This window comes from Cupressus sempervirens, chromosome 10 (genome assembly GCF_028749045.1).
Source record: "Cupressus sempervirens isolate cs-2001-9-10 chromosome 10, ASM2874904v1, whole genome shotgun sequence".
Lineage (NCBI taxonomy): Eukaryota > Viridiplantae > Streptophyta > Pinopsida > Cupressales > Cupressaceae > Cupressus > Cupressus sempervirens.
Genome location: NC_143127.1, coordinates 23769915 through 23794953, shown reverse-complemented (window position 1 = coordinate 23794953; position 25039 = coordinate 23769915). Strand labels below are relative to the sequence as shown.

Below are 25039 nucleotides of genomic sequence, written 5' to 3'. Positions count from 1 at the left end.
ATGGATGACATTGAGTTAAACGAGTAGTCATCGCTTGTACCAAAAGAAGCTAGAGGCAAAGCTACATTTAGGATGGAGGACGAGCCATAGACCGAGTCAGACATACCAAGTGAGGAGGCACAATCATTCCCAGTGTAGACTTCAAGGACCAGAGCCTTGAATTCTACCCCTCCCTTCTAGCCATCAACATTCCTCACGAGAATGTAATTTTGCACCCACTTTGTGTTTAAATATATCTAGACCAAGCTTGTTTCATTTGTGTTCTCACTTATTGACTCATTGGATGCATCTTCTCTTTAAAAAATGCATTTCTAATTAAATTTAAGCTATTTTTTAAGTTATTGAGTTTTTGCCAAAAAGTGGCCGAGTTTTCGCTGAATTTATTTTTTAGGCCTTGGCGAGTTTCTTGGCTTTGGTGAGTTTTCCAACTGTTATAATATCCTCTGCCTTCATATCTATGTTCTCATGAATCTTTTGCATTATTTGGTTGAAGATTTTGTTGGGTGAGTTTGGAAAAGTGTAGGACAATGTAATTGCATTCTGTGATAGTCAAAGTGCTATCCATTTGGCTAAAAATCCAATTTATAACAGTGTGAAACAAAGCATATTGAAATCAAGTACCATTTTGTAAGACAGGTTGTTGAAGAAGGTGGAGTAACCCTTGAAAAAGTTCATACACCTAAAAACTGTCCGAATATGTTTTGTAAACAAGTGCTAGTGGAGAAGCTGAAGTGGAGTGTGGCTTCTCTTGTTTTGCAAAAGTGGTGATACATGGGCTTGGGCAAGTATTAAGTAAATTGCAGTCAAGGTGGAGATTGTTAGATAATGACAAGAAGAAGAAAAACAGAAAAAAAGAAGATTGTGATCTTGCTTTTATTTTAGGAAAAAAAAAAGTTTTTTTCAAACTTTCTAAATGAAACTTCCAAGTTTTTTGAAGGAATAAATTGGGTTTTATTCTATGTTGCGGAATTGCTGTTATCTTCAAGAGGTTATATATCTTTCTTCTCTTGGAAGGCATATCATAATGTTTTAAGAGAAATTTTGAGGGAGCTGCTATGAAGTTTGCAGATGTAATTGTTTTTCCTTTGAGCAATAAGATTACCAATACTTGCCCCATGGATGTTTCCTTGACATATTGTCTAGGTTTTACTGCATATATTTGTGTATTGTCGTTTGCTCTATTATTTTTCTTTATTTTTCTCACTACTTCTTTGCATCTAGTTTGTGATGTAAATTTATTTTATCTAGGTGAATGCTTCTACTTCCATAACGGTAACAACACATCCCATGGCATGCTTCATATATGCACTTTTTGGAAGAAGTCTCAAAGCCCCAACTAGCCAACCTTAGAAAACAACCCTTGTGTTTTCTTATATAGAAAAAAGCTCTCACAAAACCACCAAGGAGTATTGTATATGACAAAATGATTGGAATCTCAAGATTATAAAACCTACTATGTTTTTGATTTATTAATATTTCCTCTATATTAAATAAAAAAACATTTTCCCAACGAATGATACACTAAATATATTTTCTTAAGTTACATACAACACATAAAGTGGCGACAAAAATGTCCACTCCTAATGGTGTGCATACTTCTAGGCTACCCCTAGGTGCATCAACACATAATAATGAATTAAACATCATAAACATTATCCAAGACATACAATACCTAATTCCTAACATTTGTTAACGGCAAATTGTTAAGAATTTTTTGCACTTTGGGATGCCATAATGCTACCATATTTAGTTGCGCGAACCATTTCCCTATGGAGCTGGTAGGTAAGAATGATGCATCACTAGTAAGGTGCAACTTTAGTTTTGAAAAGATGTGGTTCCAGAGGATTGATTCAATTAGTTTTTTGGAAGAATGGTGGAAGGAAGCGACAATTAGGAAAGGAACAAAGAGTTTTGTGTGTATTGAGAAAATTGAACCTTATCAAAGAAAAACTGAAAGAATGGAATATAACATATTTCAAGAATTTTTTTTAAATAAAAGGAAAGATTTTTTAATAGAGTTGATACACTTGAATTTGAAAGTGAAAGTGATAGTTCAGGGTATCCATAACGTAGATTATGTTATAGAAACTTTATAGTACATTTATTTCTTACCTTTAGTGTTTATTACGATTGAAGAAACTTGACTTTTTAATATCATTTGAATATGGCTCTCATTATCTATGATTTCTTGACACCGTCATGCCTACTTGTTAAGGAGGTGTTGATGCGAGTTTTGTATCACTTACATAACATATCAGTAATTGAATATTTGATATGGATTATCAAACATACAATTCCTCTCTTGAAAAGTTATTGCTTATGGGATATGAGAATAACTCCAATGTTCCTTACACTTGTGGATACTCACTTAGTTTTATTAATGTGATTTGCTGGTAATCACGTAGGTGGCCTTACGCTATTCATTCAAGGATGACTTGGGCTTTTGATGAGATGGTGATGATTTTGTATGAGTGCCAGGTGATGTTGATGGTGACGGTGATGGTGGAGGATGTAGCGCCAAATAATGTTGATTGTGCGAGGAGGAGGCGATAATGGTTCTAATGACTTCTACCTTCCTAACTTTCTTAGAGTGAAATTCGACTACCCAACTACTCGCTATTCTACTCCTACTCCTTAAACTACCCACTATTCTACTCCTACTCCTATGAATGGAAAGGTTAGCAAATGGACGGGGATCGAATCTAATGAAAGCTAACCAACGGCCCCACCTTCACAGATGCAATGATTCAAAGGAAAAATAAACTAGTTTTCCACACAAGGCTTCCCAACAAGCCGCTAGGATGCTAGTGGTCTAGTATTGATCCCTATCTAACATTCACTAATATCACCATACAATTAGCCATCTACTTCTACTCTAACAACATGAAATGAACTCCTACTTTAATTTGAGAGATGCGAAGAACCATGCAATACACCAAAACGATCATGTATATCCACCATGCAAGTCACAACAATGAATAGAGAACAATTTTGATAGTATCTTGGCAACAATCCTCCAACATAACTCCCTCACAAATGTTACTCTAACTATTTAGAAGTAGAAACCATGCAATAATATGAAAGACTCTTAATCACCATGCAAGTCACAACAATGAGAGAAAGCGATTTTGGCATTATCTTATGCAACAATTTTCTCCGACCCTTACAAATGAGAGCAAATGGCCTTTTATAGATGCCAAAATTACAACCAACGGTAGAGATCAAAAGCAAAATCGACGATCCAGATTGAATCCCAGAAACCCTAATTAGGGTTGCCACCCCATCAACTAATGAAAAGATGCCACCTCGTCAATGGAACAATGAAAAAAATGTAAAAGTGGCAACCAATAAGAAGGCACCAAAATGGCGGCCAATCAGAAATAAACACGTGTCCTATTTTAGAAGAAAGAGAAATTGCCACGTGGGCTTACATTAAATGATCTTCTAATATGACTCTCCCTTTTTCTTTTATTCTTTTAGCTAAGGCAATGAACCTAGCTAGCCTTTTGTTGATTTCTTCCATGGGAGGACAAGGTGTGTGATTTATCTTGAGCTCCGCATTTCATCACATTGTCTGTTGCTTGCGGTGTCTTCTCATGATCCTTCTCATACTCTTTAGCGAATCTAACAAAAGCATTGAGGGAGGAAAGAGTGTTCAAATGTCTCTTCTTGATAGTAACCTTTCCTAGCTCATCCAATCTCGATCCAAGCTTTGCTTTGTTGATGTCCTCTTCTCTGATATCTTCAAAATCAAGTGCTGCTCCGATGTCACTCATCATGGTTGTAATGGACGTATCGACGCCTGGGTTGTGATGTGCAATCGCCTTTTGTATATCTTCTTTACCAAGGGGGATTGTCCTTCTTTTAGTCTGTCCTTTATCCGTATCATGTCTACTGTAACGATATTGGTGTCGGTTATTCGCTTCATTTTAGAGAAGAAAGGTGTTTTGGGCATCATATCTTCTTTGTCTTTCTTAGTGTTTGTCCCCTTAGGATTCTTGCTTGTGCTAACATCCTCCATCTCGTTGCCCTATTACGAGATGGCAAAGTGGTTGACAATAGACAAGCAAAACCAGGGGAGGCAATCCTTAGATTGGAACGAAAGAAGGAAGTCAGCTTAAGGACCCCTTTCAACTCTAAATGATTAAAAGTCACCTCTACCAATAGCCGGATATTGACTCTTTTGGATTTAGGATCAAACCTTAAGAATTTCAAACCCTCTTGCAAATCAGAAATTTAAACATTTGAAACTATTCACCATTTGTGCACAAAAATCAGACTTTCCCCATGTATCTCCTCTCCAAACCAAAATCGCCTAAGTCTGATATGAAAAATACAGTCCTCAACTGGAGAAAATCAGACTTCCATCATGAACCGCCTATGGCAAGAATGTAAAATTCTGCCCTCAAGCTAATTCGTCCAAGCAAGAAGGTGCCCTCTCTTAACAAAATATCGCCATATGTGGGAGAAATCAGTCTTCCCTAGCAGAAATTGCCAAACAATGGGGGAGGGATCTGCTCTCTCAAAATCCTCTAACAATGATAATCCTGCCCCAAGAGGAAAATCACCAAGGAAGGAGAAAATCTGCCTTGCAAAGTTGCCAAAACAAGAAGAAGATCTGCCTCTTGCAAAATCGCTCACACCATGGAGAAGGAAAAATGAGAAGTGAGGAGGAAATGGGAGAGAGGCCTCCTCTTATACCCAACTTTCCTATACTCTCCTTAGCTGGCCAACTAGGACCCTGGGAGCAAGAAAAATAATAATTAATGCACAATTATGGCCCCCAATTAAATGCTTAACTAAATACTAACTTCGCCAAGATGAAATTTACTTTTTTAAATTGCCAATTAGACCAAAATTGCAAAAAGAAAATAAATAATGCTTTGGAGATGCTAAATGTTTCCATTTAATGACAATTTAGCAATTAATATATCATTAAAATCGGATTTTGGCTAGCCAAAAGACATTTCTCAATATTAAATTACCAATTTCATTAAAGGCTAAAAAGTTTTCAAGGCAATTTTAATCCATTAAAGACAATTTTTTGCAATTTAATTCAAATCGATTTTTCTAAGCAATTTTAGTTTTTTAACACAAATAAAATTATTTCTCTAAAGTCTAAAATCGATTTTGCAATTTGCTTTCATCATAACAAAAATTAATTTTCTCACCGAAAAAATTTCAAGATTTTCCAGAAAAAGTTCAAATCTAACAAAATTTCATTTTTGGAAATTATCCAAATTTACACAATTATATCCAGATTTTCAAAAGAAATCATTTAAGTACAAAATTTACAATTTTATCCTGCCAAATGTTGTTTTTGAAAATTTTGTCTGGCCTAAGGATGAAATTGGTCGTTCTGGAAAATCAAGCTGGAATCGGGTGAAAATAAGCTAAACCCCTCTCCCTTCTGGCTTGAAGGTGTCCAGGACGTAAAATCTCAAAAAAAATCAAATCAAAATTGTTGGACAATCCAAAAATTTGCCAAGGTTATTAAAAAAAAGGGGGTCCACAAAATTTTGGTACAATGGTGTGAGAACATCACAACAAAAGGGACGGTCATCAATTTTTTCTTCTTGTTTTCGCATTTTCAACCTTCACGTGTGTTGTGGTTGCGAGCTTCTTATATGTTAGCATGTTTGTTACTTAAGGCTCATAGTTATTCTGTCAGTGATCATGTTTGCTAGCAATGAACTTATGTAGGTTTTTTTATGTATGATAGTAAGCATTTTTGTAATTGTTCTATTTATAAAATTAAATTGAACATGGAAGAACCTTTAGCTTTATTGATGTGCGAAGATTTCAAACAAACAAGTTTTTCAGTCTATTTTTAGCTCTTGTTTTGCATTTTGAGATCCAAACCAGAATGTAGTTGATATTTGGTATTGATACAGGAGGCATTAAAGGCTCTTTGGTATGCTGCCTTTCCTGGCAGAGAGCTTCATGGTTTGGTTTCAGAACAGTGGAAGGAAATGGGATGGCAGGGAAGAGATCCATCTACCGATTTTAGGTATTTTTAATGCTAATTGTACTCACTCTTTACTTCTATGTTGCTTTCTTTGTCTGTAATTTTTGGTGGTTTGCATATTGCAGGGGTGGTGGCTTTATATCATTGGAGAATTTGCTATTTTTTGCGAAGACGTTTCCTGTATGTTTTTCCTTTTATCAGTTTATGCTATTCTGACTGCGTTTGCATGATAACCATCTTTATTTTCTTTGTTTTTTGATCTTTTATGCTCTTTCATCATTGATGTTTAAACATTTGCTAGACATGATAGCTGGCATTGATTCTTCTTGGGTCTGCAGTTGTGTTTACTCTCAAACCAATATTCAAGAGTGACAATACTAGATGATAGCCAACTGGTTTAGTCATAAAACAAATCTATTTTCTCAAGAAGATGTGGTTTTGTAACTATATATTGATCTCAGTGTGTCTAACTGATACATAAGTATATGAAAGATAAGGACTATATGCATTGCTATTTGCTTCTAGAATTTTGAGTACAAGTATCATCTTATGATTTCCTTTCGCATATTGTACTTCTTTCATGTTACATGAGTCGAACAACTTGGAAAATAAGAGACAGGCGAGTATACTATAGGTCATCAATAACTTAATTCCTTTCTGGATTCGATTGTATATGTGTTTTTGGCATCAACATTTTGGATAGCACTTTGTGATCCATCATCAAGATGAGAGAATGCAAGAATATAATGGCAAAATATGCAGACCAAGCCTCACTCATGAGGAATAAAATTGGGGGAGAAGGTAGGCACTGAAAATGAGGAGGAGAAAGAAAAAAATAAAATAAGGAAACACAGAGAAAAGAAAGAAAAAAAGAACCATGCTGAAAGAAAGAAAAGAAACATGCAAAATAATGACGAAAAAACCATGCCTACAAAATACAAAACCTAAATAATACAAAAAAAATAAAAATACCAAAGGCAAAAAAAGAAAGAACAAAATAAAATAAAAAACCAACAAATATATGAGAAAAAAAATGCACATGAATATCGAAACACACCAATAACTAAACAATATATAACTTACAAAAGTTCTAAAATATCTATCCACACACGCACACACATACATGAGTAATACTATATTTAGAACTCTTATACACACACACACACACACACACACACACACACACATATATGAGTAATACTATATTTAGAACTATATATATATGACTTCTAAGTAAAGTATTTACAAGAAACTAGGCATAGAGAACTCTATACAACTGACTGAAATTGTTATTTAATCCCATCAATTTTTTCTATATATTTAAGAATAAATTGAGAACTTCAAAAATGTTTTTCTTTTGATTGTAAAAAGGAGAAATACTTTGGTTTCTGCTTCGATGCAAAACTATAAAATCAGTTCTTTGAGCTCTAAAGAATCTCAAAATCAACTGGCAATGTCAATTGGCTCTTGATTTGTTGGTGAAGTTGAATGGTTCTGAATTTGTCCACCAGAGATCAAGTCTTGCTGAGTGCAAGACCCTGATATCATTAGGGATGAAGCTGAGATTGTGTCCCAGGTGACTTAGGTGGAATACATACCCCAGTCCTTGGCTTTCAAAAAGTTTCAGCCTGTGACTAGTGGGTCATGCGCCTCAGGTAGCTAAAATGATTCTGGGTTTGATATACATATAATGCCTGTCAACAGAGAAAACTAAAAACTCAACTGGGGAAATGATAACAACTTATAATAGCATGTGCTAATTTTGTTTCAATAATCTTCCACTTGATATGTATTTCCGTCAGTTATTGGGTCCAGAGTTTGACCTTACAGAATAAATCTTGTTTATTGTGTGTAACACCAGGAGACAGTTAAGGACAGCATTAATTGTTTATAGCTGTTTTCTATTCAATCAAACCAAATTTGTAACGGGTGGATTTGTAACTGCCAAAACTGGCATTACAGAAATGTAGCAAACACTGCTGAAATTGGGTATTGCCATAAACTATATTTTTCACAGTTCACCTAGTATACCGTATTGTTATTAATACGCTTGAATAAAGTTTATAGGTGATCTCAGTTCAGACAATCTCGAATTATCTGATGCATGAATCCTCTGAGTTATATGATTTCTCTGTCATATTCTACACAGTTTGAAGTTCTTTATGGTCTAAAGAGAGATCTGTTTAAATATCAATTATTTTGGGGAAAAAGGCTAGGTGCTAAGTGATACTCGAATATTGATTTTGACTTAAGATTTAGGCTGGATATGCCTGTTCAAATTAGAAACTCTTATTGATTTTAGCAGTGCAATTTATTGAGTTCTAAATGTAACAAATCAAAGAGAAGAAGTTTCTAGAAGATTGCAAAATGGTCAATTGGGTTCTGCAGTAAAAATAGACTAGAGAATAACTTCAGGGTGTTTGATTAAATGCTTTGCTTTACTTTTAATTGAATACGTATAAAACTTGAATGCAGAAGCCCTTTCAGTGCCTACTGCAAAAGCAAGAAGGTAATAGAGCTACGTGGGAATATCCATTTGCTGTAGCTGGTGTAAACATTACATTCATGCTCATTCAGATGCTTGATCTTCGATCGGGTAAGACTTTTGTTTCATTTAAGATTTAATATAGTTTATATTTCATTTTCTACTCTATAGTTCTATACTCTTATGTTATTTCCTTCTGTTCTCTGCTATGGATGTTAGGAGAAGTTCATTATTTGTTAAATCAAAAGCCTATTATATGTTTGATGTAATATTCCTAAGCCTATTATATGTTTGGTCTGATATGCTTTCTAGAAAATTAAGATGGTTGTTCCTTCCTTTTAAAGACACTTTTGCAGCCTGGACGGTGAGATGACTTGTACTTAGGTTACCGTTCATTGATATCCTCATAGTTATAACAGTTTAGGAGTTGCTAATTCTAAGCTGGAAAGCTAGTGGATCGTTTCATTTTGATTTTCTGGCAATTTTCTTTATGTCATATTTAGTTCTTTAGGTGATTTATGGCGGGCATCTCTAAAATGCAATATAATTGTTGGATACCTGTTGTGACCTATTCACACATCACCCATCATAGATGGGACCCTTATCTTCTTTTTGTTCACTTTTCCTTTTACGTTTTGACTTTCTTGGTAGCTCTAGCAGTAATCTCCTAGGTTTTCTCGGGTTCTGATTGAGAAATGGCAAGTTTTACTGAGTTTCAGAGAAGTTTTGCTCCCTATCTTTCAAGGTTCCAATTCTCAAATGCTTCTGGTTTAGAGTTTTGAAGTCGAGTCCTTTGAAAATGTGCCAGTTTGATTTCAAGTCTTTGGTAAAGCTCCTATCTCAACATTTCGAGTCACTGACAAATGGGGAGGAGAAGTCCCGAATAGTAAATTGAAAGGACACTATATATGTGTCTAGTGAAGTGGTGAACAGCATGAAAGCATGCAAGGTAGGGGGCTTGAAAAATATTATATCTGGAAGTACTTTCAAGAGATTGGAGCTTTTCAAAAATCTAATTAAGGTGCAGCAGGAGAAAGATCTAGGTAATAAGAAACTCTGTCAAAGACCTTCAATCACGTCTGCTATGTTTTCTAGGACTCCCAATCTTAGCATGTAGGCATAAGAGATACTGGAAAAATTGCAGAGGGTCTATCTTTTACCTGCAAGTCATATTTACTAAAATTTCTCAAAAGTCCTTTCATCAAATCCAGTGTGCGTGTCCTTGTATCAAAGATCCCAACTGGGCATAGGCAGAGAAGATATTGACAAGGTGGTGAATTTCAAGTTTGGTGCTAGAACATCTTTATTTTCTGAGATTTCAAAGTCATTTGAACAACCACAACAACCGTTTGTGGGCACCTAAGAAATCCTCTTATGGTCAACATTCAGGAAGTTTTTCATCAATGCACTTTACACTCCTCATACACTCTTAGTCTTAACAAGACCCCCCACATGGAAAAGAGTTTGCAGCGAATGCCTCAAACACATGCCATGAGTAATTTTGAATGAGGAAGACAAAAGGAAATCATGCCGAGAAATCCCTCCTAAATGCTCAGAACATGCATGACAAAGAAAATGGTTCTACGATTATGAAGCCGGTCTTGTGCCCCAAAGCAATATTCTTCTATATGAGAGTAGTGGGCATTGTTTTTGGGAAACTTGGGTAGTTAAAAATTTGGCATAACTGAGGGATTTACATGGGTGAGACGATTTGCCTCACATCCCCTTGGGCATTATATGTGTGATCTCTTTTCATAGAATGAGAGATATGGATATATGGATATATTGTTGTATATGGTGATCAATGAATAAATGAAATGCTATTGAGTTTCTCTATATATAGTGTCAAATACCGTGATTTTCTGTTTGTATGCAATAAGTTCCTATTACACCACAAGGGTAAACATTTGGCGTTGTTGCCGACCAAATCTGGGAAGTGACGAAGGTAATGGAATACAGTGGATAAATGAGACTACCTATTAACGAGAACATCATAATCAACGAAGATGGAGTTAGAGTTGTTTCAACTGGGAATATGCCCTAACCACGAACTTCCTCAATCTCAAGAAGTTCCGATTTATGGTGCTGTATGGGAAGTTGCTTGGGCACATAGTTTGCAAGGTAGGACTAAAAACGGACCTAGACAAAGTATGGGCAATAGTGGAAATGGAGGCACCTGTAGATGTGATCGAAGTCAAATCTTTCCTCAGCTACATTGGATACTATTGCCAATTCATTAAACACTTTGCACAAATTTCATACTATTGGATAGGCTCACGAGGAAGGGGAGCCGTACATTTGGGAGAAGGTACAGGGGGAAGCCTTCAAGGAATTAAACTTAAGGTTGTTGGGTGCCCCCCTTCGTGAAATTCCCTAATTGGGACAAGGAATTCCACGTACGCGTGGATGTGTCAAATTATGCCATTGGGGCTACCTTGGCTCACTTCTGGCATATTTTACAAGTAGGTTGTTGTCCAATGCAGAGAAGAATTATAGCACCATAGAAAGGGAAGCCATCGCAATGGTTTGCTCCGTTTATAAGTCTCGGCATTACCTACTGGCCACACCATTTACCATGTGGACCACTAGGCCCTTATGTACTTGGTCAATAAGGCCATTATTTAAGGGAGGGTCAGTCGATGACTTCTAGTTCTAGTACTCCAAGAGTTCATGTTCAATATCATTGTGCAGCTAGGACATTGCCACGTGATTGTCGATCAAGAATCACACATTAAGTGTGGTGAGCCACTTGATGAAGTAAAATATGACTTTCCAGATACACATCTATCTCAGATTGCCACACTTCCTCTATGGTATACAAGCATAGGGGAGTATTTGTCCACAACCCAATTTCCATGGGACATGGCTCCAGGAGAACGAAGAAAGTTGGTCTTGAGGAGCAATACTTCCCAATTGATCAATAAATTCCTATACAAGATGGGGCGGGACCAAGTGTTGAGACGATGTGTTCTGGAAGAAGTACCAGGAGTGCTTAAGGAAGCCAACAAAGGACCACCGGGAGGACACATGGGTCTTGATAGGCTTGTGGTGGCCAACATTGCAATTTGATGCAAGAGAGTGGGTTGTGGGATGCGATACCTGCCAATGAGTAGGGAAACGTCTCATACATGACTTCATGCTGCCCAACCTTCCCACTCCTAGGAGCTATTTGAAAGATGAGGGTTAGACTTCGTTGGACCCCTAAGGGTTAGTTGTGCTCGAAGGTGACAATATATCATAGTAGCCACCAAATACTTAACCAAATGGGTAGAAGCATGTGCATTGCTAGATAACTCAACATTGAGCATTGAAAAGTTCATTTATGAACAATTTTGACTCAGTTGACCAGTGACATAAGTGGTCATTTTGTTAACCATGTTATTAAACTGTTCACCACAGAATTCAAAATCTTTCATGTGCTGTCAAGTCCATACCATCCTTGGGCGAACGACCAGGCAGAGGCAACAAATACATTTTTGGTAGGAGTCATCTATAAGTTGTTTGGAGTTTAGGGTGAAGATTGGGAGGAAACATTGCCCTCGGTGTTGTGGGCCTACTGCACCTCCTACAAGGTGATCACAGGTCACCCACCCTTTTAGCTGATGTATGGACAAGAGGCTGCAGTACTTGCTGAGTTTATGGTTTCAAGTCTGCAGATAGCCATTGATAACAGGTTGGATGATATGGGGAGCCTGAACTGAAGTGGCGTAGTAGTAGAGAAAACTCTGGCACGACAAACACATCCGTCCAATGAAGATTATACTCGGCCAATTAGTATTGAAATTTGATGGAAGGAACGAAATCAAGCCTGACAAATTCAGAGTAAAGTGGCTAGGTCCCTATAAGGTTCAAAAGGTTGTAGCCAATGGAGCTGTGAAATTATGGACACTTGACAATAGAGAAATTCTTGACACCATGAACAAGAAGTAAAAAAATATACCACGAATGACTAGTAGGCCCAATTGTTGTTGGCAGGCGCGTTGTAGCACTTAGAATGAGAGAGAGAGAGAGAGAGAGAGAGAGAGAGAGAGAGAGAGAGAGAGAGAGAGAGAGAACCGAATGGTGGTTCGGTGAAGACCACTAAATGGTGGGGACCACCGTCAAGTGGAAACTACCAATGGGCAGTAGAAGGGAATATATAGGGCCTCCCATATATGTTTTTACTTTCTTTTTTCCTACGGATGAGGGAGAAGGTGCTGCAGGAAGAAAGGAGAACAAAAGCCTGTTTCATAACTGTTTTTCAATTTGCAAGAGGGAAACGAAAATGCATTTAGGAGGTAAAAGAAATTGGAAAGCTTAACTATAGGCAAGGAGCTTAAGTATGGAAAAAGGGCAAAAGTTTTACCTTTGGGAGTTCAAATTACAAGATAGATGGAGGCAACCACGAGTAGCAAAAAGAAGATACGAACTAAGGTTCAGAAGGCGACCCAAAAAGAATAGGTTAGGAGTTAATAGACTGGAATACTAGAAATGGTGGCGAGAAACCCCTTAGAAGGATGAGGTAAAAAAATTCTTATGGGATGTTGGAGTTCGTTGGATGATGAAGATGCCTCTATTTTCTATTCGAAATTTCGAGGCTACTTTGTAGGTAATGATTAATAGATTTGATAGTTGTACAAGGAAGAGCACATTCCAGTATCAGAAGCATATGGTAATTGATTCATGCACAATCGTTGACTACACACGGGTCTTTGGCATACTAGGGGAGGATGGGCACGAAGTTGAGATAAAGACAAAAAATGACACAGGAATGAGGAATCTAGGATCAAGTGTATTTCCCGTCATCTCATCCCAGTGGAGAGTCCATATTGAAGGCAACCAAGGGTAGAGGCATCTGAAAGGAATTTGTCGCAGAGGGCTCGTGGCGATGCATACTTGATGTAATAAAAGTAGACTAATTGGAGCAAATCGAGCCTTAGATATTGCGTTAACGCAGATAGTTAATATGAGTGGCCTCTATGACTGGGCATTTGTGCTAGCAGATAGGGTGTATGAATTTATGACTCTACAACACCACACATTTTAAATGCCCCACCATGACATTGGCTTGTTTCTATAGGCTACACTATGGCAGACTCTTGTAGATAAGTTGGAATTCCAAGGCAACTTGGTGGCCGAAGAGCCTCCAATCTTCTACTGGCAGTATTTAGATACTAGGGGGACAATGATGGGTCAAAAGAGGCATAGGCAAGCAGTCGAAGAGTTCGACCCAGAAGACATTGATGGTGGCAGGGAAGCCACCGCAAAGCCTTCTAGTAGCGACTCGACGATAGATTATAGCGATAAAGCATAGGACGAGTCAGTGACAAATTCCACTTGGGCAGAAGCTACCCCATTAGTTCGATTCTTGTTGCCTCTTTTGTCACCCTCAACACACTTGACTCCCACAATGATAGTGGTTACAAAATTCTCCCCATTTGTTTTGACGTTTGGAGTAGTGGCTGTAACACCTTGTGGAATACTTGAGCTTGTGAAGGGCGAGGTTCCACCTACATAGGAGGTGGTTGTGGGGCCTTTCGAGGTGTCTGTGGCAGAGGTGGTAGCGGAGTCTGGGGTTGCAAGATTGGAGAAGGGGAATGTGATGGGTGGAGAGCAGCAGGACAGCCAGGATATTCTAGAGGGCCAGGTTTGTCTAGAGGTTGTAGAGTCCAATGCCATCATCACTGTTGATATTGAGCTTCTAGATGATCTACCACCTCTAGTTGGTCCCTTGAAGGCACCACGAGCTCTTGGCTTAAGCAATGGTTCGAGATATTACTTTCAGGATTAGTCGGTGCAACAGTTCTTTCTCCACGTTGAGAGAAACCTCTGGAGATCATGGACATAGAGGTCATAAACCCACTAGGTGGGAAGCGCATTGAGAACTTGCCTATGGAGGATAGGACAGGAGAGTTGGTCACCGGGCCAACAGTGCATGAGGTAGATGAAACCTTGACGATGGGTAAGGTTGTGCACTTGGCCAAGGCAGGGATGCAGTTGGAGGGAGATGAGGTAGAGTCATCTTTGGCAGACTTGGTTACTAGAGGATGTCAGATGGTGATTGTAGTAGAAGTTGGAGCCTTGAAGGGTGTGACATTGAACTTGCGACTTCACCTTACCTTTGTATGACAGGATTGTCCTGTTGCTTTTACAGAATTTTTTGAGCAGGGGTTTTGGCTTGCTAAAGAGACCCTAAAGATAGTGTAGACATGGGTTGTCCCCAAGCCAGTGGTAGAGAGTGAGGTACATGCTCTTATCCGCTAGATAGGAGAGGCTTTCCATGGACACTACACTTTGAGGCACTTGGAGTATGTTTTGACTGGACATGAAGTTGCATTGGTGGATACACAGAGAGTTCAAGAGGAGCTGACCACCATGTTGGAGGCAGTGAAGCAAGACTTAGCTCGATGTACCCAAGAGATGTAGGCCGAGAAGGCAACATATGTGGCTATTGAGGGTAGACATTCTAAGAGAACTTCGTTTGAGTAGCAGTTGGCAGCCGTTGGTACTGAGAGGCAAACTTTAGAGACTATGTCGAATAGTGTGGATATCAACAATCCCTCCAATTACCGTACCATAATGGTGAATCCTCTTTTAGGCTGACTCTTTGGGAGTATGTTTGAGCATAGAATTAGCGGTTGAGTAGAAAAAAGAGGAGAAAAGAGCAAATGGTTAGGCTGGTTTCAGACCAAAACACTCCATTGACCATTGCATCACTCTAAGATATCTCAATGAAAGAGTGTGGGAGAAACAAGGAGAGGAGGCTTTTTGTTGCTTTGTGGATTTTAAGAAAGCTTTTGACACCATCCCTAGGGATAAATTGTGGCAAAAAATGGAAGAATTGGAGGTCCCAAAAGAGTATAGGGCTGCTGTTTATAAGTTGTATGAATGCTTTAAAGCAGAAATCAGAACTAAAATGTCGAAAATATTTTGGAAGCAACATTGGGGTCAAACAAGGGTGCCTTTTTGCTCCCTATTTTGTTCGGCCTCTACATTGATAAGCTAGAAGAGTGGCTAAACAAAGCCAATGGAGAAAACATACAATTGGGGCAGGTTATGTGATAAAACTGCTTCTTTATGTTGATGACCTTATCCTTATTGCAAAAACTGCTCATGTTAGAGAGAGCATTTGAAAAATGTAGAGACCTTTTGCTTGGAGGTAGGGATGGAAGTCAATAACACTAAGACTAAAAGTTGTTGATCTTTTCTTTGAAAAAGAAAAAGAAGCAACATACATTTATATTTGGGGACAACTCAATAGAAATTGTGGAGGAGTACACATATCTAGGAATTGACTTCCATTATAGATAAAGTTGGGAGACAAGGAGATCAAAAAGAATATAAGGGGTATGAAAGGCCTCTTACCTTCTTCAAAATAGATGGGAAAATGGAGTTGTGGGATTGAAAGATTAGTAAGATGTTCTTTGGTCTTTTGGTGGCTCCAGTTATTCTTTATGGATGTGAGGTTTGGGGCAGCAGTGTATCAAATCATAAATGGGGACAAATAGAAAGATTCCAAAAACATTTTATTACTATTAACTTCAAGGTCAAGTCAACGGTTGCTTACAAGATTTTTTTGCAGAGGTAGATATGTTTGCAATTGAGACGTCAACAATTATCCGATTGCTAAGCTATTTTAAAAAAGTGGGAAATATGGATAAGCATTGTTGTCCTAAGTAGGTGGCTGATGAGGAGCTAGAACATAGAAATGAAAAATGTGGAGTAAACATAATAGCAAGGTGGTTGAACAAATGAAACATTAATACTTAGAAGTGCATGAGCACTATTATAGAGATAAATAAATGGGTGTTAGAGAAATTCAGGTTCTGCCATGAAGATGGAAGGAGGAAAGAATTTGTACTTTTTGCAACAAAGGAGTGATGGAAACAGTATGACACTTTGTCAAAGATTGTGCTGTATACGAAAATATTAGTAGCCATTGCAAAGACAACCTACAAGTGAGCAACATGAAGGAACTTTTGGAGGAGACAAGATTACACAAGACAACTACCTTTCCAATGCAAATCCACAACAAAAGTAACAACCTGGAGAAATTACGATAGACTGCTTAACTAACACTTCATTTGGTCCTTTACACTAGTGGTCTCGTATACGTCATTAAAACCCTTTCATTTCATTTCATATTGAGTGCACGGCATATGAAGACATCTAGGCCTACAAGATCATCTTGTAGGCTGGCATAAGCAAGCATAATTTATTTGAGGAGGATATGATGAGGCAGACTTCTAGATTAATTGTCAAGATTCATAGTAGGAGATTTGATCTGGAAAGGAATATGGAGTTAGTATAAGGCTACAACTCGTGGTTCCTTAGACTGATGGTCTCATAGATGTTATTAAAAATCTTCATTTATTCATTCATTCATTCATTTACACCTCCTAAACTGCACTTTGAGCATATATTAACTAATTGAGGAATATTTTATTAATGAGAGTCCATGAGAATACCATATGCTTGCTCTAAGCAATTTTAGTCCAGTGGAGAAATTAGGTTCGAGAAATCTATTGCAGGAGCAGACTAGACATATTATGCTATTGGAACTAACATACCTTGGATTTGTAATATCAAAAGGAACACTCAAGATGGATCAAGATAAGGTAAGTGCAATTCTTTCTTGGCTAGTTCGTAAGACTATTGCAGCAGTTAGAAGCTTTCATGGTTTAGCCACTTTCTACAGAAAGTTTATTAGGAATTTCAGCTTGATTTGTGCACCAATTCTGAATTCTATAAAAGGAGGACAGAAATGTAAATTTGTTTGGATAGTAGAAGCTAATGAAGCCTTTGAACTTCTTAAGAAGAAAGTAGCTCAACAACCAGTCACATTTCTTAATTTCAGTAAAGTCTTTCAAATAGAATGTGATGCAGGCAACATAGCAATAGGTGTACTTAGTCAAGAGGGCGCCCCTATAGTCTTCTTTAGTGAGAAACTCAATGAAGCTAAACAGAAATATCCTTCATATGATTTGGAAATGTATGCCTTTTGTCCAATCCGTTAAAAAATGGAGACACTACTTGCTCCAAAAGAATTCATTGTATACACTGATAACCAGGCCCTTATTTTCATAAACAGTCAAAAGGAAAACTAAATCATAGACATGAAATGGGTGGAGACATTACAAGCTCATACATTTTCTATAAAGCATAATAAGGGAGTTTCAAATAAGGTTGCTGATGCTTTAAGTAGAAGAGCTTTGACTACATCACAAATTCAGTTGGAAACTACAGGAGTTTTGAATTTGAAAGATATGTATGATAATGATGCTGATTTCAAAGATATTTATTAAGCATGTACTAACCTGGATGATAGGTACAACCATGAGTATGCAGATTTTCTGATTCAAGAAGGGTTAGTATTCAGAGGGAGACAACTTTGCATACCAAAATGCTCAATGGGATATAACATCATACAAGAGAAACATAGTGGAGCATTATCTGGTCGCTTTGGACTAGATAAGACTTTAGAGTAGGTTTGTAGGCATTAATTTTGGCCGAAGTTACAGAAAGATGTGAGAAAATTTGTAGAAGAATGCACCATTTGTTAGAAAAGCAAAGGGAAAAGTACTAATGCTGGATTATATCAGCCCTTACCCATTTCGTCAAGACCATGGGAAAGCATCAGTATGGATTTTGTTATGGGATTACCAAAAACCCAAAAAGGGTATGATAGTGTTTTTGTTGTGGTAGACAGGTTTAGTAAAATGACACATTTCCTACTATGCAAATCTACTAAAGATGCTTCATACATAGCAGATCTCTTCTTCAAAGAGAGTTCCAATTCATGGATTACCATTGAATATTGTGTCAGATATAGATGGCAGATTTATAGGTCATTTTTGGAGGACCCTTTGGAAGAAACTTGACACAAACCTATCTTTCTCATTTGCATATCATCTACAAACCGATGGCCAAATAGAAGTTGTTAATAGATCTTTGGGAAACTTGTTAAGATGCGTTACAAGACAACATGGAGAAAAATGGGATTCTATACTTGCTCAAGCTGAATTTTCATACAAAGACATAGTGAATAGAAGTACAAAAAAATTCCCATTTCAGATTGTGTATGGCACACACCCAAGAGGAATTCTTGAGCTTAGAGAACTTCCAAACACTTTTCCTAGTAGTTCACATGGTGAAGAATTTGCTGAAGCTATTAAGGAGGTCCAAGAGCAAGTCAAGTTGCAGCTCCAAAATTCAAATCAGAAGTACAAAACATTTGCTGATCATAAAAGACTAGAAGTACAGTTCAATGTTGGTGATTTAGTGTGGGCATATTTGAAGAAAGAGAGACTACCTCAAACCAAGCATACTAAATTATTACCTAAGAAGGTTGTTCCTTGTCAAATCTTAGCAACGTATGGACACAATGCATACAAGATTCAGTTACCTCTAGAAATTGGCATCACACCCATATTTAATGTTTGTGATCTCACACCATACAAAGGTTCAGAAACACAACCAATACACGAGGATTCCATAACAACAGATTTGCAACAAATACCCAAACCAGTGCCACCCCAACTGGAGCAGATACTAGATACAAAAATAAAGAAGACTCGAAAGAGAGAATATACTCAATACTTGTCAAATGGAAGAACAAACCTGCAACATAAGCTATTTGGATGGAGGAGACACAAATCAACAAGCATGGTTCATCACTACAACACCTCATCTCAAGTGGACTTGAGATTCATTCCACAGGGGAGTATGCTGCAGGAGCAGACCAGACAAATTATGCTACATGAACTAACATGGTGAAATATGCTGCAGGAACAAACAACAATGAAACAATACTTCAGACCTGTGTGACAGGAAGATATAACAAAGATGATGCTATAGGAAGTTTCAGAAACTAGGAAGGAAGTTGATGTTATGTTTTAGTGTTTTTGTTAGTAGGATTAAAATTTCTGTGTTTGTAATGAAGTCCTATGGTGTGGTGGCATAAATGGAGGCATAAATAAAGTAGTGATTCTATAAGCTCTCCAATCATAGCCACTTAGGACAGAGTTAATTTCATTTTTGGTTGAGTCAGTTTTCTTTCTAAGTGTGTGCGTGTGTTTGAAATAATTAAGCCAGCTAAGTAATCAATGGCTACAGGAAGCTCCAAACAATTGTAAGAGTTGGTGATAGATTCTAATTACTAAACGATCCTTCATGATTTGAAGAACGGTTTTTGTTTTCTTGTTGTGTTGGCATTTCATCTTCCCAATCTCAGAGATGGGAAAGTATGAAAAGGCAGATTTTGTCACAGAAAAAGGGATCGGACACAACATTAGAGAATATAATGGTTTTGAGTTTTTTGAGGGTTTTCGATTTGGATGTGTTTTTCTTGCTTTCTTTCCAAAATTTGACACTTTGAATTCCGAGATCATGTTGGCGACCTAGTTGTAGAATAATAAAACACTTATTTGGTTCTAAATCCAAATTAGATTTGCTGGTTTTGAAATTGTTACATGAAACTAAATTTTTCTGCGTCGGTGAATGTAACTACGCGCTATTATGAGGGTCGCGAAAGTAGATGGGAGTCTTTTAGACTCTTTGCGATCTATTTTTTGGGATCGTGGGGGGCTATGTATTATATGTTTATGTTTTTATGTGTGTTTACTTTTTCAGTTGTTTTTGTTTGTGTCCGTGTGGAAGGAAATTCATGATCCTGGTGAATATCTTCATGTATTCACCAATGTGTTAAATCACATCGTTGATATGTGATAGTGGTAAAATTTGGTTCGCATAAGGGATTTGCAAATCTTGCTAACGACTGGGTATTTCTTGGTTGATGGTCGGTCTATTAGCGAGCCCCAAACCACGCATGTAGTAAGTTAGTGTAGGTTCGAAAATGAATTAATATGGTCTGATAGCCAGTTTCTGATCGGTTTGGTTCCCAATTTTACATTCGAAGGTGACAAATTTGTCTATATATTTCAGTTGTAACAAAGAAGAGTCCGGTCGGTTTCCATTAAATCTGTGTAGGAAAACTAGTGTTGCTACAGGAGGTCGAATGGGCTCTTGTCGCATGTCTGCATATTAGTCGGTATTAAGAGAATCAGATAGATCCAATCTGGGTTAAGGAGAATTATCGATCCTGAAGGTGCACAAACCCCTTGATGTAGAGTTGAGTGATTTATTTCCTCCTAAGTTTTCCAAGGTGAGGCTCTGCATCAAAATCCAATCTAAAGAGGACAAATAATGTAATGTCAATACACATTGACGGAGATGTTAGACCAAATCATTAGAAAGAAGAGAATTGCAGAGCTGAATAACCATGCAATGCATGAACAACAAGGTCAGCTGAAGCAGCATCCATTAACAATGAGAGATCAGGAGTTAGAGATGTACTGAGCAGTCCTATCCCAGATAATGGACCAGCCAATGTCACTGTGGTGCAACAAAATGTAGCTGAAATCAGAGCGGGTAGGACCCCCTGTATTCTGGTCAGTGCTGCTCTCCGTCCTGGTTTGCCATGGGAAGTACTTCTCAACAGCTGTTATAATGTTATCAGAGAAAATAATTTTAGATTCCGCTGGGCAGATGGACCTCTTCCTTGGACAGCGTAGTTTAAGGAATAGCTGATTTAAATATGTTGTTTTGTTTTGTCTTGATTATGATTATTGTATAGTTATGATCCGATGTTTTAAATATAAGATGTGGACGGACCTCAGATCGTGTTCTCTCATGATACTGCTTGATAAACTGTTTGTTAGTATGGCTGCTGGTTCAACTCTTTATGGTATATGTATCAGACCTCTTATGTAATTAATAGGAAAAACAATTGGCCCCTTTTATCAAAAGATAGAATCCTAGAGGACATGTACCAAGAATAGAATTAAAATACGGATTTCCTCACATGTCCAAAGTGTGCTCCCACGGAAAAGGTGATTGGTGAGAAACATGTAAGTGGGGGTATATATTAAAATTTGAAAAAGTATTAAACTCAAGGTCACTGGGAGACGGGGAGACTTCGAGGTCTCCGGTATTGGTACTCGTACCGGTACGGCAATTTTTCAAATAGGAGACGGGGGTGCTTGGAGACGGCAATTTTTTTTTATAAATTTTTTTAATAGTTTAAAGAGTCTAATACTAAAAGTAAATGCAAAATTTGAAAATAGTAATACTGTAAGACTAAAGTAAATAATAATAGTAATGTCAAATTAAAAATTAAAATAGACTCAGAGTCAAAGATTTCAAAACTCACATGATCACAATATTGTATTTCATAGACATTTTTTTTTCGAATATTGCATATGATCACCATCATATCAGATTGATAATCGCTGAGATTATCATTACATATTCAAATTTTAAATTAAAAAAAGTATAGTTTGAAGCTGAATTGCTGATATGCAAACAAAAATGAACACTTTGTACAATAAACAAAAAACAGAAATATATCTAGTATTAGTATGTCGATGGTACTATCATCTACTCCACAAGGTTTTGATCATCCATCTCAAGGTCTTCAGCTATCATGCTCTCCAAAAAATCATCTCTCCAAAAATATTTTAAATGATTTAATCATTTAAATTGTTGAATAAAAATAATTTTAAAAAAGTTTTTTAATGTTTTTAAAGTTATTAATTTATTAAATAAAATATTTTAAATGATTTAATCATTTAAATTGTCAGTGGTCTTAATTTTTGTATTAAAAACATTAAAATGAGGGCTAAAATATATAAAATTATTTAATATTATATTTTACCAGGAGACTTCGAGGAGAATTCACTTTTTGGATTAGGAGATGGGGAGACTTCAAGAGACTTCATCGTGAAGTCTCCAACCTTTTTTGAGGTCTCCGAAGACGCGAAAAGTCTCCAAGACGCGTCTCGGTCTCCGAGACGCGACTTTTAGGGGGGAGACAGGTCTCCCGGCAACCATGATTAAACTTTAAGTTCTCCTTTTGTGATCTATACATGCGCATGGATGTATTCGAAAAGTAACTAAATGGGTGATGATGAAAGGTTGAGACAATGGGATTTATTCCAATATTGGTTGTGAAAGGGAATAAAAAAGATAAAATTGTTTAATGATTTTAAATGGCGATAATGGAATTTGAAACTCCGATTGTGATGATAAAACTCAAGAAGTTCAAGTCGAGGTTAAAGTTGAAAGATAGAAAATAAAGGAAATTTTGGAATTAAAATTGGAATGAATAAATTATTGAATTTTTATATTTAGTATTTAATTGACGATTTGCTAATTGTAAGTTGTATAAAGTTAGCCTGAACCCTTATTTTATGGGTGCTTAACTTCTATCATTCAACATGCATTGTTCATTTAGATGGTGTCTGTTGTAGTACGAAAAATCATTTGCATAACTCACTGAAGATTGCACTAGTTCTCACCTAGTTGTAGTTTATCTTGGTGAAGCAGAGCTTGGATATTTTGCAATTTGTTCATCAAAGCACTATTTGTTGTTGTGATTAGCCTTAGCATTAGAGTAGATTTCCTAAACCCTATTCCCTTTTCTTTCCATATAGTTGTAAAACCCAAAAAGTACACTTCTGCAATATCTTCCAATAGCTCCCACATCCAATATGATTTGAAATCAACTTGAGTAAAGCACAATGTAAGGCCCCTTGTGATTAACAACAAATCACATTTTACCATTGAACTTATTCATGGTCAAGCCCTAACACTAAAGGAACCTTGGAGACTAGATAATATATCTTGATATTTTGTTCTACTTTTTGGTGAGTCATAAAACCTGCATTAACAATACCAAAGTCCAAGAGACAGCCAATTGGACTTCCTACTTGTTTCCCTCCTCCCGGAGCTTCTAGCATTCCATTGTGAAGAATTCCACATATAAAACAAAACATTGTGGATAATTTATTATGGTGTAATTACTGATGTATAGAGAACTGCTGTATGTGTAACCAGAACAGAGATATAATAAAGTGATTTCCCCAGTTTCTCCTGTGCATGTAACCAAATTGGTAAACCACATAATTTTGGTGTTGTGTTTATTGATTGTTTTCCCTTTGCATCTTATAATTCTGACTTCATAGTTGTTTATCTGTACATTGCATCAACATTTCTCTCTATCATCACTACTAGCTTCCAAATGTCTTGAGGCAAAAGTTTCCTCACATGTTCAAATTTTGCAGAAAAACCTCGGACATTAATGGGAGCCATCTTCCTGAAGATGCTTGCAGGTATGTTCCTGGGAATCTCTTAATCATGCTCCTTTGTTTTTGTTATTGTATTAACTATTCTTTCATTGAATTTGGTATTGAGATTTGTTGTCTAGAATTGATACATATATCTTGTCCGTCTGAAAGCTATTCTGACAATCAATTCTTCATAGGGCCTCCCGCTTAGAGTGATTCTTTTTTAGTTTCCACATATTCAGTTTGGAAAACTATACAGCTGATGACAAATAAATGGTTTTATGTACAGAGAATGAATGGGCCTTTGACTTGCTTTACTGTATTACATTTGTAATGATGGATGCACAATGGCTTGCAATGCATGCTTCCTACATGGAGTTTAATGTACACAACCTATTCTATGATAATAATTTTTATCTAAAATTCAATTTCTTTAGAAGTGTAAATCTGCTCTTCATTTTTCTAATGACTAACTGCATTTTCTTTCAGGCTGTTATGAAAGCTACCAGATCCCAGCTGGAAAGAGAGTTAAATATGGACGATGTTTTGCGTCTGGAAGATATGCCATCCTACACTTTCTTGTCCCAGTAATTCTATTTTTTTAATCTACTATAAAACAGGGATTATAGCCGTATTATTCATTGACCGGCCACCTTCTAGTTTCTGTAATTTTTTCCTCTGTATGTAATTTTTTCCTGAGGTTCCTACGCAGTCATATGTTGGATCGTTATGGTTTTCCTGAAGTGAACAAGATATGTGGGATTTGCAAGGAATAATAGCCATATATGTACTCTACTCATCGGAGCAGGCCATTCTGTGTGAATACACAACTGCTTTTGGGATATATTTTTTACTTGTTCAATGCATTGCTGGAATGAAACGATCAAATATAGGTAACGATTTTATCGATTACCTTTAGGAAGGGGCGGGGCTACATGTTGTTACAAGATTATATTGTAGTTAAATTAAATATATAATTAAATCAATATAATGATTATTATATTTAATTTAAATATTATTTTTTACCAATGTTCTTAACAATGAATTGAAGAAGGTATATGTTATTATTATATTTTAATAGATGAAGTATTTATGATTTCTTTAAAACAAATATTTTACCAATCTTATTTTTCTTTAAAATGTAGATTTATTGTTTCTCAAATATTGTGAAAGATGATATTATACATTTCAAATATTGTCTCACTGTAGATCAGCCAGTAGATATTTTTACTAAAGCATTGGGCAGAGAAAAGTTTAGAAGTATTATCTTCAGGGTTCCTAAGTACTAAATATTATATTAGATTTTATTTAATATTATTTTATTTATTAGTTTTTTGTTTTTATAGTTTTGTATAATAGTTTATAATTGTTATTGCCGTCCTTTTTATTAACTTGCTTTGCTTTTATTAAATACAATTCACATTTCCAGTTTCTAAATATTTATATTTTTTCAACTTGGATCAACACTTATATCGTCCCAAA

General features: G+C 36.7%; 1 protein-coding gene across 7 annotated transcripts in view; it reads left to right on the top strand.

Annotated features, from left to right (window-relative positions):
- The window catches only part of LOC149532377 (uncharacterized), a 106057-nt gene extending 81471 nt beyond the window's left edge, over window positions 1-24586 (top strand). For 6 of the 7 annotated variants that reach the window (XM_089807281.1, XM_089807278.1, XM_089807280.1 and 3 more), the window contains 6 exons: window positions 5895-6010; window positions 6094-6148; window positions 8444-8564; window positions 23555-23602; window positions 23847-23941; window positions 24047-24586. In XM_089807281.1, coding sequence (XP_089663407.1) covers window positions 5895-6010; window positions 6094-6148; window positions 8444-8564; window positions 23555-23602; window positions 23847-23941; window positions 24047-24148 — 537 coding nt within the window. In that variant the 3' untranslated portion in view covers window positions 24149-24586. The remainder of the gene's footprint in view (window positions 1-5894; window positions 6011-6093; window positions 6149-8443; window positions 8565-23554; window positions 23603-23846; window positions 23942-24046) is intronic. The other variant, XM_089807279.1, reaches the window with a different exon arrangement.
- Window positions 24587-25039: the final 453 nt, after the last annotated feature.